This window comes from Panthera leo, chromosome A3, assembly GCF_018350215.1.
Source record: "Panthera leo isolate Ple1 chromosome A3, P.leo_Ple1_pat1.1, whole genome shotgun sequence".
In the NCBI taxonomy this organism is placed as follows: Eukaryota; Metazoa; Chordata; class Mammalia; order Carnivora; family Felidae; genus Panthera; species Panthera leo.
The window spans coordinates 112,832,080-112,849,444 of record NC_056681.1 but is presented as its reverse complement, the minus strand read 5'-3'; the positions used below and the strand labels follow the sequence as shown (position 1 = coordinate 112,849,444).

Below are 17,365 nucleotides of genomic sequence, written 5' to 3'. Positions count from 1 at the left end.
TAACAATATTCTAGTAGGAGATTAATGAATGCTGAATGAAATCAATGAACACGTAGATGATTCTTTTCTATATAAATGCTATGTTAGCAAACAATAAAAACAAACATACTCCTAATTCTTCAGCGGTTTCTAGCACTACACTTAACTTGTGTTAATAGAAACAGGTTAAGGGATACCTGAGTGGCTCAGTCGGATAAGCGTCCAACTTTGGCTTGGGTGGTGATCTTACGGTCTGTGAGTTTGAGCCCCACATTGGGCCCTGCACTGATGGTGCAGAGCCTGCTTGGGATTTTCTCTCTCTTCCTTTTTCCTCTGCCCCACCCCCCACTTGGTGGCTCACGTGCACACTCTCGCTTGCTCGCTCTCTCTCTCAAAATAAAAAAATAAACTTTAGAAACAGGTTAAAAGGATGATCTTTGGAGTCAGGCTAACTGGATTCAAATATGAGCCCCCAGTTTCTAACCATGTGGCCTTGGACAGTCTGTTTGAATTTCTCTGAGACTTGGTTCTTTTGTCAGTGAAATGGTTAGCTTGGATGGCTTTTGTGAGGATTAAATAAGCATAAAGCCTTTAGTGCTTTTGTGCAGTAAGTGTTTGGTAAAGATTAGCCATTATTTTATCTGCCTCTGCAGTCTGTACCCTACCTTCAAATTGCCCAGTAGGCTTGTTGGTCCTCTAGATTGATTTTTATAATACTGATTCAATGCCATCTTTGAAAATTGTATCAGAGGTTTTTTTCCTCCTTTCTGTTAACAGCTCCTGTGGTTTCTCTAGGTCATGAGTCCTATCCTTTCTTCAATGAACCCTCCCTTCCTGCAGAACTCATCAGTTCCCTTACTAGACCTTGATACATCTTTGATTCTTTGGAATATTTCATTTTGTAGAGGATGCTGCTCTAGAACCTCCCTCTCTTCTTTCCTCCCCTGTACAGCAAGCTTTCACTGAATTCATTCATAGACATCTTCAGTTCCTTTTTTGAGTTACTTTGCAGAAAGTAAATTAAGGCATGGACCTATCCCACATGTTGTTCACACCGGAGCTGCCTTTCCTCCTTTGGGCTAATTTGAAAGCTTGTCTTAAAGAATCTGTCCTTTCTTTGAAGATGGACTATTTCTATTTTTAGCCAAATTCAACTTTATTTATGTTTTATTTCTTTTTTTCTCTCTTTGTGGTTTTTCCTCCCCCCTTATGCAACATTCTTCAGATGTGGATGAGTGTCTGGACCCACAGATCTGCACAAATGGTACTTGCTCGAACCTCGAAGGCTCCTATATGTGTTCATGCCACAAGGGCTACAGCCCAACCCCAGACCACAAGCACTGTAAAGGTAAATACTCTGATCGAATTTCTTACTTTTATTTGAACTGCATTTAAAAATCTGTTCGAGTAACTAGCTGAGAAAAGGGAACCAAAAAAAAAATGAATTATGCTGCCTGTCATGTATTTTAAGTGAGCTACTTGGAGCACATTTTTGTTGGTATCTTTGAAAGTGACTCTTCGCTGTGGTTACATACAGACCATACGTACTTAGATAAAGGAAAACAGCATAGTTTTAGAGAGCATCTATAAACCACAGGTCAATTTTTCATTTCTTGTGGTTATAAAAACTACAGTTGCACATTTCTGTGAATATACTAAAAACCATTGAATTGTACACTTTAGATGAATTATGTGGTGGTGAATTATATCTCAATAAAATTGCCATTGAAAACCTTCATTGTAGAAAATCTAGCAAAGAGAAAAGTAAAAAAAAATTTTCTCAGTCTCATTCATGCTTAGTCCTATCTCACAGATATTTTCTATCACTTTATTTTTAATGTGCAATTTTGTAAGTTTTGTCACTTAATAGTATATACATCATGAGCATTTTATATATCATTAATAACTTTACAGACATTATTTTTAAAAGCTGCTTAATAGTGCAGTGTATTACTATTTCAGCATTTTCTTGCTGCTTATGTGTTGAACAACCATAATTTTTTTCCACCTTCTCATTATGTAAAAAAAAAAAAAAAGGATCATTTCTTTATTTATAAATGTGGAATAATTGGATAAAACATCTTTAATGTTTTTTTATTATTTTGATAGAATGCTAATTTCTAATTTTAAAAATATATTTTTTAATTCTAAAAGATTGAATATTTATTATATATGCTTATTTCTATTAATTTCCTGGAGACTTCTAATTATTACAACATTTATTTCATATTGCAACATGTATTTTGCACATTTTTTTCTTGTGTAAATTTATGTTACTATCTGTTCCTATTTATCAGGTTTTTAAATCACCATATATGAACACTTTATATAAAGCACGTGTGTAAACCTACGTACCTGTGTCTTTGTATTACAAATACACTTTTTTATGGCATATTGTTGTAATTTGTCCAAAGTTTCTCTAATTTCCTCTGCATAATTCTTTTTTTAAGTTTAATTTTTTTCTGTGGTCAAATCTGTGGATGGTTTCCTTCTGCTTCTGCTTTATACCTACAAGCATGCTCTTTCAAGGGGAGGAAAGGAAGAAATACGTGAAGTTTTACTTCTTTCTGAAGTGTCTCACTGAGAGTGAAGGATGTGGGGTGGGAATTAATTTCTCACTATGGTAGCTAGTAGTAAACAGGTATCTTACTCTCTTGTAAGAATTGTAGCCTCTCCTGCTGGCAGGAGCAGATTCCCAGACCTCTGGATTGGGTGGCTGACCCCTTACATGCAGGGGAACACCAGTCACCCCCAGTGGAGCATGTAGGGGGGCCTCATCTCCCTTCCCTCCAGGTCCTTTTCCTGCTGGCCCATGTCCACAGTCTTCCTACCAAGTTCTTCTGGTGATTTGCTCTGCAGCCTTGGATACATTAAACTTGGATTTCCAGGTCTCATATCATCTCCAAAATTCGGGGATTGGGTTTTTTAGAGGAATAACGCTCCAAGGAGACACATGTTGGGTGAATGACTCATTACCACTTTCTTACGCTTGGCTGCTGTCATCCCAGATGATCCTGCCCCACTCTAGTAAGGCTTCCCAGCGCCCCAGAATTCCCACCATCGGCTGATGGCAGCCATAGAAACACTCATTTTCCGCTCTGTGTGGCGCTCTCCTGGGCTGCTGCAAAAGCTTCTCTTCATCCTTCCCTTCTTTCCTTCCGGGTATATCAAGGAACCTGCATGTTCCAGGCACTGTGTTCAAATGCAGATGCTGAGAGGTTTTAATCTCTCAAAGCACTTTTATTGGCTGGAAAAGACGCAAACCTACTACTATAATAGATAGAGGACCACATGATGAAGTTAACGTTATCGGTGATGTATTACAAAAAAAACCCTGTGAAATCCAAATGAAGTCTGGAGCTTAGTTTAAAAAGGAGGAGTGTAGTATATCAAACCCTCATTCAGTCACTCAGAAGCTGTGTGGGCTTGGATAAGTTTTCTTAATTTGCTAAGGCTTCCTTACTCATCTGCAAAAAGGCAACAATAATGGTACCTACTCAGGTGATGTGAGGATTGCGTGTGGTAATACAGAAACAGAGCTCATATGGGGAGAAGGAGATTATGTCGGGACAGAGAGTGACGTTGTTATGCACCACATTAAAGGTGTGTACAAGGCTCTGTTAAAGCCAAGAAGTCTGTGGCTAATCCTGTGTGCACACTTCTGGGAAAGCTTCACGGAGGTGCTGCTGTTTAACCTTGGTCTGAAAATTTTGAATATGGAGGGGAGAAGAACTTAGGAGGAAGAGAAAGCAACACATAATCAAAGGTTGGAGGTGTGAAAGGGCTGTTCTCTCCACGTGGCATTTAACCTTGGCCCCTATTCCAATTTTCCTTTGCATTATGGTCTGGGATAGGATCAGGCAAGATCCCCATCTTCTGCTCTGGAAACCTGCATACGGACTAATTATTTTCCTTACTCCCAGTCAAAGCCTACCCTTTTTATAATAATAAATCGTATAACATCCTTTTTCCTCTAATAATTTCATAGTCTTTCCCAAACTACATCAGCTCAAAGATGTAAATTCTTCCCAGATCTTAAATCTATCCTTTTTCCGGGGTGCCTGGGTGGCTCAGTTGGTTAGGTGTCTGACTTCGGCTCAGGTCATGATCTCATGGTTTGTGGGTTCGAGCCCCACATTGGGCTCTGTGCTGACAGCTTGGAGCCTGGAGCCTGCTTCGGATTCTGTGTCACCGCCTCTCTCTGCCCCTCCCCTGCCTGTGCTCTCTTGCTCTCTCTCTTTCTCTTTCACTCTGTCTCTCAAAATAGATAAATATTAAAAAAATTAAAAATCTGCCCCTTTTCCAATATTGCAACAACTGCCAATTTCACCTTAGTGCTAAATATTAACTTTGTTTTCATGTCGCTAAAGGTCCTGAAAACTTTTTTTCAGGTTGTAAGCATATCATCTAGTATATTAAATCAGTATTTGTTTCTTTATATCTTTTGTATATCTGTGTCTTTGTTATCTCTTTATACATTTTAGCACTGTATGTCCTAAATTTATAAATACCTAGTGATAGTCTCTGTTTTAACTCTGGGCTGGATTTGTCATAATAATATGTTTAAAAAGCCCCTTAAAGAAATCATGCTTGGTGAAAATGATACTTTCTATTTATCTTTTGGCACAAGAGAGAGAAGACTTTTGTCCTGCATGCCTGTTTTATTAGAAAGCGTTCTTTTGTCATAGGAATTTTGTGCCTCATCAGAAAAGAAAAAGGGGTTCCCCTTTGGTCATCTTAAAGACCCAAAGATCACCTTATTCAAGATAACTGGATTACCTCAAGTTGTTCCAAATGTGTGTGTCATTACTTAAAATGAATTACTTCTGACAGTATTCCCAACATAAATGAGTAACTTATGTAAGATGTCTGCTTGGACAGTGCTTAGAATGGACGGTATATTTTCGCTGCAGACATCTTCACATGGGAATGCTTAATTTGTCATCTTCTTTGAGAAAGTCAGAAAGAGTCCAAGGCACTAAAAATGTTGTCAGACGTTACATGAGATCCAACAGGCTACACGAGCTGTTGTTGGTCTTAAGATCTTAAGCTGACATCTCAAGTATTTAATTGAATGTGCTGAAAGAAAATATGGTGTAGGCTGTTCTTTGCTGTCGACCCCTCCTAAAGCTAATAGACTTAGAGCATTTGGAAAGGTAAAAAATAATTCTTCAAATGAAATTCAGCTCACTTATTTTGTTTCTCTGTTGGCAGTCAGGACTTACTGTGTTGTGATGCCTTTTATTTATAAATAAGTGAAACAAAAATTGCTAGTGAAGTTAATTTCTCTTAAAAAATTAAAAACGATTTCATGAGGTCCTATTACAGTAATAGTGTTGGGAGCTATTTCAGGAAACATGGGATAATCTGACACCTTGCTTCTATCAGGATATAATTCAAAAGATTAATGCTGCACGACAGGATAAGAAATACAACTTTGATCAGGAAACAGATAATTGTTAGTAGTACTTGAGGGGAGGGATTGCAACAAATGGAATTCTCCTGGCAAAAACTTTCAGATGCATTTTAAATAATAAGGTATTTTTAGGGGCGCTTGGGTGGCTCAATCGGTTAAGCATCCGACTTTGGCTCAAGTCATGATCTCACAGTTCATGGGTTCCAGCCCTGTGTTGGGCTCTGTGCTGACCGCTCAGAGCCTGGAGACTGCTTTGGATTCTGTGTCTCCCTCCCTCTCTGCCCCTCTCCCACTTTTGTGCACTCTGGCGCGCACTCACTCGCTCGCTCTCTCTCAAAAATAAATAAGTAAACGTTTAAAAAATTAAAAAAATAATAATATATTTTTAGAAGAAAACAGTAGTTAGACATTGATCTTTAGGATGTGGTCTTATAGCTTGATTTGTAGTCTCAGAGTTTAGCTAAGATAGAGACCTAATATAAAAAAATTGTCCTTGTTTATATTTACAGATACTGACGAGTGTCAGCAGGGGAATCTGTGCATAAATGGGCAGTGCAAGAACACTGAGGGCTCCTTCCAGTGTACCTGTGGGCAGGGCTACCAGCTGTCAGCAGCAAAAGACCAGTGTGAAGGTAGGAGTGTGGTTACGTGACCTACTGTGATTTTAGTTAGAGGCACCTGCCCTGAAAAAAGTGTCCTCCGTGAAGCGAGTGTGTCTTTCAGAAACAACCTGGATGATTGCTTAATGGTGCAAGAAAGCAAGGGACCTCAGCTTAAGTCAGAAAAGTCCATAGCACAGGATGGAAAAGGGCTAAATTTGAAAAATAGGGTATTTGTGAGCAGTGGCTGAGCATTAATATTAGGAAGGAAAATTATTGCTCTCTGTGTAATTCCTTACTGCAGAAAATCAGTTCCATTAAATTCATTTGTAAGTTTTACCTACTAGGATTTCAGCAATTAGAATGTTACTATATCAGCCCAGTATTAGGCTGTGGAATGTTAATGACCCTAGTTTTTGTGTGTAGTCAGCTTTTCACAATTTTTCCTTTTTAAAAAAATTTTACCAAACAAGAATTTTCAGCAAGATTGCAATAAGTAGCATCCCCCTGATATCACTGATAAGGTTTGTGAAATATATCCTGTTCCCACCAGTGATAGTATTTTGGACCTTGCTGTGGTTGACCTTAGAGTAAAAGTATATGTATTTCATTGAACCTTCTGCAGAGTTACTTTACTTCTCAATAAGTATATGCTTCCTGAGATTGAAGATATTTATGGTTTCACCTGTGACAAGTATTAAGTGTCTTGAGTTTTTGAAAAGAAAGATCATTTGAATTTCATTTAAGAACAGAATATACACTCTACAAGGCCAATTTGTTTATTATTAGGAAACAAATCCTATCCATGTCTATATGTAAACTTTGAATAGTGAGTACCAATCTCTCTTGGGATGCTATTATAAAAGACAATATGTGATGGTCCTATAACGAGATCTACCAGTATTATCAGAACAGTCCCCAATTTTCCCCTTCTTGAACATGGAAAGACATTACAATACCCAGTCTAGAAGAGAAGAACACACACAAGCATATCCATGTACACAGATAAATTAAATCACTTGTTCTGGATTCTGCAAGTCTGTCTCAAAGTATTTATACTTTACTTTGTGACTTTTGACCTTAATTGTTAATTAGCCAAGCATTTATCAAATGCCCATCATGCATAAAGTACTGCAAATGTATATATAATAAGAGAAGCCTACAGATAAGATAATCAGGCTATCCTATTCAGCATCCCTTATTTTGAAGAGCCTGTGATGTCAGTACCAAAAATAAGTCAGACACATGCAAAACCACCCACCAGATTATCCATCGGGGAAAACTGATTTTAGGTGCCAAAATGCCATGATAATCAAATTGATGCTGTAAGCAGAGTGAGGAGAGCAGAGTTGTGAGGGGTCGCTGTGAAAACTGATGTTTTTGTTAACTCTTCTAGAATCACATTGCCAGCAGTAGATAAATGTGCTCAGATGTGAGGAACAAAGTCTGTCAACAGCAACATGAATTAATGCTTGTTCACTGTAAAACACTAGATCATTTAAGTAATAAAGGATGTGGTAGACATAGTCCCTGCCCTCAAGAAACTTAAAATCTAAGGGTAGAAGTAAAATAGCTGAATACGTGTAACGTATCGTTGTGTCTTCTATTGTGTGGATAGGACACGAGTGTGCTTTAGCCTGAGCTCAGGGTTGAGGTTACAAAACAAATCATCTCTAAGCTGAGGTTATGTGGGTTAAGGAAGAGAGAGATTCAGTGGCAATGTAGATGTCAGACTGGCTGGGAGGAGGGAAGGGCCATTAGATTTGGCCAGCAAATCATTCAGAGAGAGAGAGGGAGAGAGGGAAAGGAAAGAAAAACTAGGGAAGTCTAATTGCTAGGGGGCTGACAGGTATATCCGTGAAAAAGAAATGAAGACATTCATTGACTTGACACTTCGGCAAACTTCTCCTGTACGGGAGACCATGAATATGTGTACATGTATATGTACATGAATATAGTGATGCTATAGTACATGAATATGTGATGCTATTTTCCAGTAAAACTTTGTTTACAGTAGTAAGAAGTGGGCTGTAGTTTGCTGACCTCTGCTTTAGATTATTATAGGCATAAATGCTTTTAAACTCAAGAGTGTTCTATTTGAACCTGTACAAGAGACTCAGGAAGCTTCATTCAGGTTTATAGATAACAGCAAAGCATTTGCCACCCATCAGTAAATATTGGGATGAATATGTGCAGATTCTTAGCTCACAGGTTAAGATTTTAAGTTCATCTGGATTTTCCCTACTGGAGGATTCATGACCTTTTATTAGAGATCAGTTTAATGAAGAGGCTAAATTAATTATAAACTAGATAGTTTATAGACCTTTTTTTACATGCATGATTAAAAATATTTTTAAAGCACCACTTCTACAGTTTCTTTTTACCCTCTGGTTCCTAGATATTGATGAATGTCAGCATCATCATCTCTGCAGTAATGGACAGTGCAGGAACACAGAGGGCTCCTTCCTCTGCATTTGTGACCAGGGTTACAGAGCATCCACCCTGGGAGACCACTGTGAAGGTGAGAACTGCTCTTGATTGCAGAGTCCTAGAGAGATCTGGACATCATCCTGGCTTCGCTTCTTGAATCCAACCTTTGGACTTCACAGTTGAGGACATTAGGTCCCTGGAAAAACATTTGCCTCATGGTCACACAAATAATGAAAAGAAGCTGGTAGAATGCAGGCTTTCCTTGTACTGCTTAGAACTGTTTTCTAGAAGAATTATGCCAACTAAAGGAGTAAAGAATTGAATTAGCCTTAGCTTCTCTCAGCTTTAGATGGTTTCTCCTGGGTATATAGTTCTGAATGGTAACACCTTGTGTATGTAGGTCCAGCATCCAAATAAGTAAACACAAATTAATTTTCCAGATTCCTGAAAAGTTTTTAAGAGCTAAAGTTTAATTCAGTTTTGAGCGTTTTGCCTAAATAGGTCTAAAAGATACGCCAGGTATACAGCATGGTGTAATTGTTAACTACCTACTACACCACTGCCTGGCCATGCCTCAGAACCCCTGGGGTGGTCTGGGCTGCAGGGCTGGTCTGTCACCAGCCTGTTCACATGTGAATTGTCTCTGCTCACTGTCTACCCAACTAACCATTTTTTCCCAATTTATCCTCTGTTGTACTGCAAGTAAGCCCTGTCAGTTGTGAAACCAGGAATGTGAGCTTGGCAGGGTTGTATCTCACATGGAGAGTTAGAGTTGTGAGTGAGGGTCTGAACCCCACTGTGGAGAGAAGCACATGAGGTTTTTAGTGAGTGGTTTGTGACACAAATGCCACATATTTGTGGCACAGTGTGTCATACATTGAAAAATGGCTATGATAGCTTTCTCATTTGTCAGTCCCTGTTGGTTGGGAAAGATCCGTTATACTTTATAGCCTCCTGTTTTACTAACCAAAGAACTTTGTGCCAGCATGGACAACCTTTCCGGAGGGCAGTTGGGGGCAGTTTCAGAGGCCCTAAGATGTTGTTACTGCTGAATCAGCAAATCATCTAGGATTTGATCTTAAGATAATGGTGTTCTTTAAAGGGCTGATAACTCCAGTGAAAAGTTATAATTAACATACCTCTTGATAAATAGGCAAACAAGTGATAAGCCAAAGTAATGAAATTTGCTTGAGAAATCAGGTATTGGGAACTCCAGCACATATGGGTGGTTCAACATGGTGGCTTTCCAAGGTGGGAGAAGAGGGCGTGTAGCTGGGAGCTAGTCATGAACAACCTATTCCAGAAGGAAGTATGTGACAAGGCACATGCTAAGGCATTGAAAACCTAAATTGACCCCCAGCATCTCTCCTGCCCAAATCTCTGACCTGGCCAAGAGGGTAACCAGGCCATTGATTGGTCCTCAGTAGAAGGTATGCTCCTTTTTTTTTTGGCTGTTTTCATGTGTAACCGTCTCATCAGAAGTCCGGAATTTTTATTCTATCAACATCGGTTGTGTGAAAAGCCAAACAAAAGCTTTTTAGTCAATTTGCTCATCATTGTTAATATATATTCAATAAGAAAGTTTCTTTTGGAGTATATAATCAGTCCTTTTTCTCTTAAAGTCAGGGCTCATTTCCCTAGTGTTCTAGGTTATAAATAGGACTGGAGTCTATTCAACTAATTCAGTGCTCCCTTTGAAACTATAATAGCACTTCAGCCTGCTAATTCTCAACTAGTGGCGTTTCTGACCCTCCCCAGTGTTATGTAGCTGTAATTAACTGAGCTGTTACTGTTCACACCCCTCTCACAGCTGTGGGAGGAAGAACCATCTTTCTTGTTGGCTTTTGTATTTACATGTGTAACTTTCCTCTAATAACTCTGGCAAAGGCCTTGTTTTCTTGCAGTGTTACCCTACAATTCTGCTGGCCTTCTCGCAGAGTCAGAATCCCAAGGATTGTGCTAATTTCTGTGTGTTACTTACTCCAGCATGCTCGGTAGCCACTCAGTCTGTGAAGGGTGGCCTCAGCTGTCCTGGTCATTAGAGGCCTTGGCATCGCAGCTATCGAAGGCTCTGCCTTGGACATGTTCCCCTTCTAGATACAGTCTCTCCTTCCATACCTCCCTTAGCATCTTCCTTACCCTGTCACAGTGTTTGCTCCATGCTAGTCCCTTGCAAAACCTGAGAACGATACAGGATTCACTCTTTCTGTGGCCCGTCTCTCTTGGTCTTCTCTTTGTGGACCAATCCAAAAAGGTGAGAAGGAGTGCTAGTATTTGTTTCCTATGACACTTCGTTCCAAGTCAGAATCACTCATGTTTTCATGTATGCATTCATTCAACAAATACCTGAGTGCCAAGTTTGTGCCAGGTACTGACTTGGGTACAGGATATACAGCAATAAACCAAACAGGCAATTTCTGCCTTTGTGGAGCTAACATTCTAGTGAGGGAGTTAACGATGCACATGATAAACAAGTAAAACATATAGTTCATTAAGTGGCAGTAAACACTATGGAGGAAAATAAAGGAGGGTATACAGGGAGTGTGGAGGGAGAGGGGTGATCTTACAGAGGCGAGCAGAAGTTTCTTTGAGATAATGGCATTTGATTATTTATAGGAAGACCATTCCGTTCAAAGGACTAGCAGATGCAAAGGCACTGAGAAATAGGCTTTGTAGAAGAGACCAGGAGTTTAACTTGCGCACTTTAAGTTTGGGATGTCTATAATGAGTATCCGAATGAAGATCTCTGAAAGGCAGTTGGAGCTGTGCATGTGGAATTTAGGGGTGAGTCCTGGGTTTGGAATCATTAACATGTATAGAGATAGTGTTTAAGCCATAAAATTGGAAGACATCACCAAGGGAGTGAGTATGGCTAGAAGAGAGAAGGGGTCCAAAGATGGAGTCCTGGCCTCTCATTTATAAGTGAGGAGGAGAATAGGAATTAGCAAAGGGGATTGAGAACATGTGGCAGGAGAGGAAAGAGGAAAATCAAAATCTAAGAGAAGAAAACACTTCAGAGATTAGGGAGTCATGAACTTTGACATGAATGTTGACACACATTGCTGCTAGGGAAGATGTAGGCCAGGACTGACCATGGGATTTAACAGGGTAGAGAGTCCTGGTGATTTTGACCAATGCAAAGGATTTAGGATTTAGCAGTGAAGGAGTAATCAAGATTAACTCTTGTTTCCTTAAAGCCTGTTGCCCAAATCCTAGAAGGGCTCTGTCTATCTTTCATGCCACCCTAGGTGGTGGTGCAGGACAATCCCGTGTTGGGCTCTTTTAACATTCAACCTACTTTTTTTGTTGTTGTTGTTCTTTGAAGATCTGAATTCAGGTCTGAAAAAAATTTAGATTAAATCAGACTCTAATGCACTGAGTTTTCAAATCTATACAGTTATTTATAAACACGAGATATTGTTTCTTTTTCTCACATGTTATTTCTCTTAGATTTTGAAAAATGCATGAACATGAAATTATTTTAAAGTAGTGTGAACAAAGCTGATATGCTTCCGTTATGCTAAGGCAAACATCTAGGTAATGGAGTATTTCTCTTGTTGATGAAATGCATGTTCTCAGGACTCTCCTTCATCTTTTTTGAATTGGGATTTTTTCACATAATGCTGATAATCAAATATGCCTTTCCTTGGTTATCTCAGTTTCCTACAGAACACAGAAAGGTAAATCACAAAACCAGCCATCTACTCAGCACTCATTAGAATAGCTGTAGAGCTGTTAGGATAAATATGGAAACCCGGAGCTCTTACGCCTGCCTTGGGAATGTAAAGTGATGTAGCCACCTTAGGAGGCTGTTTTATCACAAGTAAACTTACTCTGTGACCCAGCTACTCTACCCCTAGGAATTTACTCAAGGAAAAGTGAAAGCTTCTGGTTACACATAGACGTACACATGAATGTTTATCAAAACTTTATTCATAATAGCCACACTGTAAACAGTTCAGCTACTCATCCTAAGTAAATGGGTCAACGAATTGCAGCACCTTCATATGGCACAGTACTAAGCAATAAAGAAGAGAGAGCTGTTGGTACACACAGTGACTTAGATCAATCTCAAAGACACTGGGCTGATCAGAGGAAGCCACACAGAAAAAGGGCACAAGGAAATTTTTAGGGTGATGGAAATGCCTACACCTTTTTTTTTTTCCTATGGCTGGTCCAGTTGATTCATTTAATGCATATTTTAAGGCAAAGATTCATAGTAAAGTAGCATTTATCTCCATTTGGCACAGTCATTATTGAAAATAAATCAGAGATTTGGGGCTTATAAATTATTTTCATAGAATTTATATCTAAAAGCCTATTCTCAATTAGAAATCTTTTAGAAATCTTGATTTAGCAAGGGTCAGTTCGCTGGTGAACAAAATATTCTGTGGCGTATTCACATTTCATGGGGACACTTATGCTCTTACCTGTCTCGTGCATAATTTTCTTTTAGTGTCTCTTCCATGGCAGTTGTAACACCCAAGGCATTAGATTAATTATGAATGGAAATTTTAAGGTCAGACTGGCAAAAGAGTCAAAGGGAAATGTCACAAGCCTTATGTCTGTAACTACAGAATAGCGTTCTTACAGAGATCTCTCACAGTTCCTTAAAAAATGATTGCATTTTGCAATGATAGAAGAATCCAACAGTGATCCCAGCAGATGTAAACCGATACAGAAATGCCTGTACCTTGATTCCGACCGTGGTCACAAGAATGTATCTACATTTGTCAAAAGTCATCGAACTGGATTCTTAAAATTAGATGCGCGTATTGTGTATAAGTTATACGTCAGTGAAGTTGGGAAAACACACTAAAGAAGAAGTGATAACCCACTTCAGTTGTGACAAAGTCACATCGGCTGGGTTTTATTTTTAGGATCAGGATTCAGAAACATTTTGATTTAGGGGAAGCATAAAACAAGTATAACTTGTTTTTCTTTTGGTGGAATAAAATTATAAGCTGCTTTCTTATTTCTCTTTTATTTGACTCACGAATGGTACAGGAGCCAGTTAGTTAAGTGGATTGGGTTCTATGAGGAAAATTTAAGCTGGTGTGCCAGCATTTTGAACGAGACAGCGAGGGAGGTTGAGACTACAGCGGTCTCCATGTTCACTTCTTCCTGGAACTTCTCATGCATTTTCACAGCAATCATAATTATTTGCAAGAAATGCCATCCTATGCCAGAATTCTGAGAAAACAAAGACGTTTTTGTTCCTCAGCTTTCTGCAGTGCTAATAATTGAAATCCTGCACAGACAACAGAAGAGGGAGTCATGGACTGTGTTAGGGATAATGAGCTCTGACTGGAAGTAAATGTGGTAATAAACAGCCCTCTTGAAAGATCTGCCCAGCATTCATGCCATGAGGGGGGTCATTAATTGTCTCACACGCTCACAGTCAGAACTCATTATTGGTAACGTAAACCATGTTTAGTTACACATATGCTATAAATACATACATTTAAAGAATCCAGTCAACCTCAAACCTATTGCTGATAGCTGCTGAGTAAGTGGCTTCAGTGAAGCTTTTGATCTTGCTGATTCCCTTTCCCTCCAAAATCTCTTCTTCCCCTCCTCCGCTTTCCACCCTGCTGTCCGGGCCTCAAGTAAATCCCTTCTGTTGGGCAAAGCCACCTTTGTTTTTTTATGATACCTCTTCTCTAAATCCATGTGACATGTGAAGTTGGTACCATTCTTTTGACAAGCGATTATATATTTTGACAACTCTTAGCTTAAATTTTTTTGAACTTATAAAACAATGTGATATTTCGTGTTCATTTTGATTAATATAATTTGGGTTTCTTTGAACAATCATTTCTCTTTGTGAGCATGAATCATGCCAAATACTTTCAAATTTTTCTTGTAATGCATAATACAGGATCTTGTATAAATAGATGCTCAAGATATTCTTAATACGTATTTGAAGAATCTTTTTTATTCCCTATTATCACCAAGAATGTAAACAAGTAAATTGTTTAGTACAGAGTTTTGACTTTTCCTCTTGCAAATTTCATTTGATGTTGAAACTTTAATTTACGTATTGTTCAAAGCCAAAATCTATTCAAAATACTTCATTTCAAAAAACTCTGATAGTTGGAAATCTGTCCTCCATTAAAAATCATGTATTGTGTGAGATGTAAAACAATGTTCATTTATGTGATTTTTATGTGTAAGGGTAATGTTTAGTTTTTTTAAATATAGTTTATTCCACCTTTAAAATTATTTTAATTGACTTATAGATATCAATGAATGCTTGGAGGACAAGAGTGTTTGCCAAGGAGGAGACTGCATTAACACCGAAGGGTCCTATGATTGTACGTGTCCAGATGGATTCCAGCTAAATGACAATAAAGGATGTCAAGGTATTTCTCTGTTTTTTAAGTCCTAATTTACGTAGCTGTTCAGTTCTGTGATGCTTTCTGAATATAGTCTGTGGCTTTACCCATTTGTATATAAATGAGCTGTGCCAGTTAATGGTATTAAAATATCTTTCTTGGGTCTGCATCAAGTATGAGAAGTTCTCACTTTGCACTGCACCATGGTAACCGAAACTCCTGCCTTTTGGAACTGTGTGCCAGCTTTGCAAGCTATCGTGGCAACTGAGGTCACCTGTACTTTGCTGTTCCTTCCACGGGCCAATCTTGGTGCTATATTATAAAGTCTGGCTTTTTTATGTCCTTCGTGGGTGTATTTCATTTTGTCTCATTGCTGGTATTTATCTTTCCTTGTCTTGATCCCTATTTTATCCAGTATCCAGCTTTTCCTCTTCCTAAAAAACCTCATTAATAATTTGGTTAAAAGTATAAAGGTATAGAAGATAGGATTTCCTATTTCTTCAAAGGGCTATCACAGTTCATCTCCCAAACAAAGGTATAGAGGAGACAAGGTACTAATAAGAACACAGCACCAATCACAAGAGCTTTAACCAAACACCTACTATGTGCCGATTACTGTAGGTACCTCAGGGATTTTTAGAGAATTGAACAGGCAGCTTTTTTAAATATCCATTTGGTGCATGAGTAACTGAGGATCAGAGAAGTTAATTAGCATGCTCCTCCCTAGTAAGTAGTAGAGCTGAGATTCGAATCCAAGATCTTTTTCTGCTGTTTTGCTCTACATTGCCCTACCGATTATTACTTCATTTATAGCCAAAATAAAGAAGACTGTGAGATTCAGTGTTTTCCCCCCAGTATAGCACAATGAGTTACCAGTAATGCTGCGACTAAAAAAATCAGATTGTCTAAACACCCCCTCCCCAAGTTTTCCTTTACATTAGTCTTCATAAATCCATGCCTGTTGTTTCCATTGAAGGCTCTCATTTATATTTACCTTTATACGGATTCATTTCTGCTACCTTGGATAAATTTTTTTTTTCATCATTGTCTCCCCTCCATTACTATCCCAAAGTACATATAAATAAAGGATTGTTAGAGTTCCTCTTTATCTACTGCTACTGGACATGAGTGACTTTCTTATTGTAGATTGTCATCAATTGTGTCTCCTTTCACATGCCCCAGATGTATAGTACTTGACAGGGTAGATGGTCTGTACTCTCTACGATGTGGTACTGAAATATGACTCTACCCTGTGTCCGTACCATTACCCACACACCCAGCTGTGTGTCACTGAAATACAAAAGACATGAGCCCTGGCCTCAAGATCTTTTAAAATTAATTTACTCACTGATCCCAAGATTTAACTATACTGTGATACCCTCTATTTGTTTGCCATCTTGATGTAGTAAGGTGAATTTAAAGTGTTTAGTATTTCCAATGCAGAAATTAAATGTGCTTGGATTTAATACAATAGAGAAGAAATATTTGAATTATAAAATTATGTGTGAATATTTCCATTTTGGAACTTTTGCATCTTAAAATGGATCTTGGCTTATATAAAAATGCCAAGAGATGCCCCCTAAAAAATAACTGTATCCTGCTTTTATTATAGACATTTGGGTTTAAAAGTAATACTTTCTTTTCTAACTCCTCGTTCTTTTCTAATTCCTTTCCCCCACAATGTTTTGACCTGCTAGAGGCAAACCAAGCCTTCTGTGAGTGGATAGTGATTTCATATTGCAGATTTCATAAACTTCTAGAGTCAAATCATAAGGAAGTAATTTAGTCATATGATTTATTAATTGCACTACTGTCTTCTCTCAGTACATTAAATTTGTGATTTGATATCAAGTCAAATATGTCACTCCTCCAAACATGTTTTATGAACTCTAAATCATTATTAAATTGACTTCATGCTCTGTCACATTGGTGATTCTTGTTTTCCAGAATAAATTACAATGTGTGCTTGAAAAACTTAAATCCACAAAAATGAAAAATATTCCTGAAACAGGTTTTAGTAATGTTTAAAGAATATTATCTATGAATTTGCTACATCACCCACCTTCTCTGATTAGAGGCTGTTTACAATGGCATGTCCTAAATGGCATGTCTTAAATCCTCTCCTTTGGCTGTGTCAGTGGAGACAGCCTGGTGATCTTTCACTCTGCCTGAAGTCACTGGTCTACTTCTGTCTAGTCTCATGGCTAGTCACATTCTGTACATGGGCATAGATTTCAGAGTTTGTTTTAATGCTGACAATGTAATTGATGCCAGTGCTAATAACCATAGGACATATTTGAATGACCATGTGTGATAGACGTAAGCTTTAAACTTTACCTAACAATCTGAAGATAGTTCCATGTTCAGTAAGGCATTTTCAGTTGGAAGTGTAATAGTCTCTTCCCCCAGCAAAATTAATGCTGAGATACAGACAGCATGGAAATTCCATGTTAATAGTCTGTGTAGGAATGTGACAGCGTACATTTGAGATTCAGAACACACTTCAGTTTCGCGTTTTGACTTACACATGCCAAACTGTGAATTTCTGTGGAATCTCGGACCCATGAAAGAAACCCAACTTAAATATAGTCTGGCTTTCAGCT

The 17,365-nt window shown here is 38.4% G+C and overlaps 1 protein-coding gene across 2 annotated transcripts in view; it reads left to right on the top strand.

Moving 5' to 3' along the window:
* LTBP1 (latent transforming growth factor beta binding protein 1) overlaps nt 1-17,365 on the top strand; it is a 398,959-nt gene that overhangs the window by 302,531 nt on the left and 79,063 nt on the right. For both annotated transcript variants that reach the window (XM_042933279.1, XM_042933277.1), the window contains exons 20-23: nt 1,205-1,327; nt 5,905-6,027; nt 8,393-8,515; nt 14,667-14,789. In XM_042933279.1, coding sequence (XP_042789213.1) covers nt 1,205-1,327; nt 5,905-6,027; nt 8,393-8,515; nt 14,667-14,789 — 492 coding nt within the window. The remainder of the gene's footprint in view (nt 1-1,204; nt 1,328-5,904; nt 6,028-8,392; nt 8,516-14,666; nt 14,790-17,365) is intronic.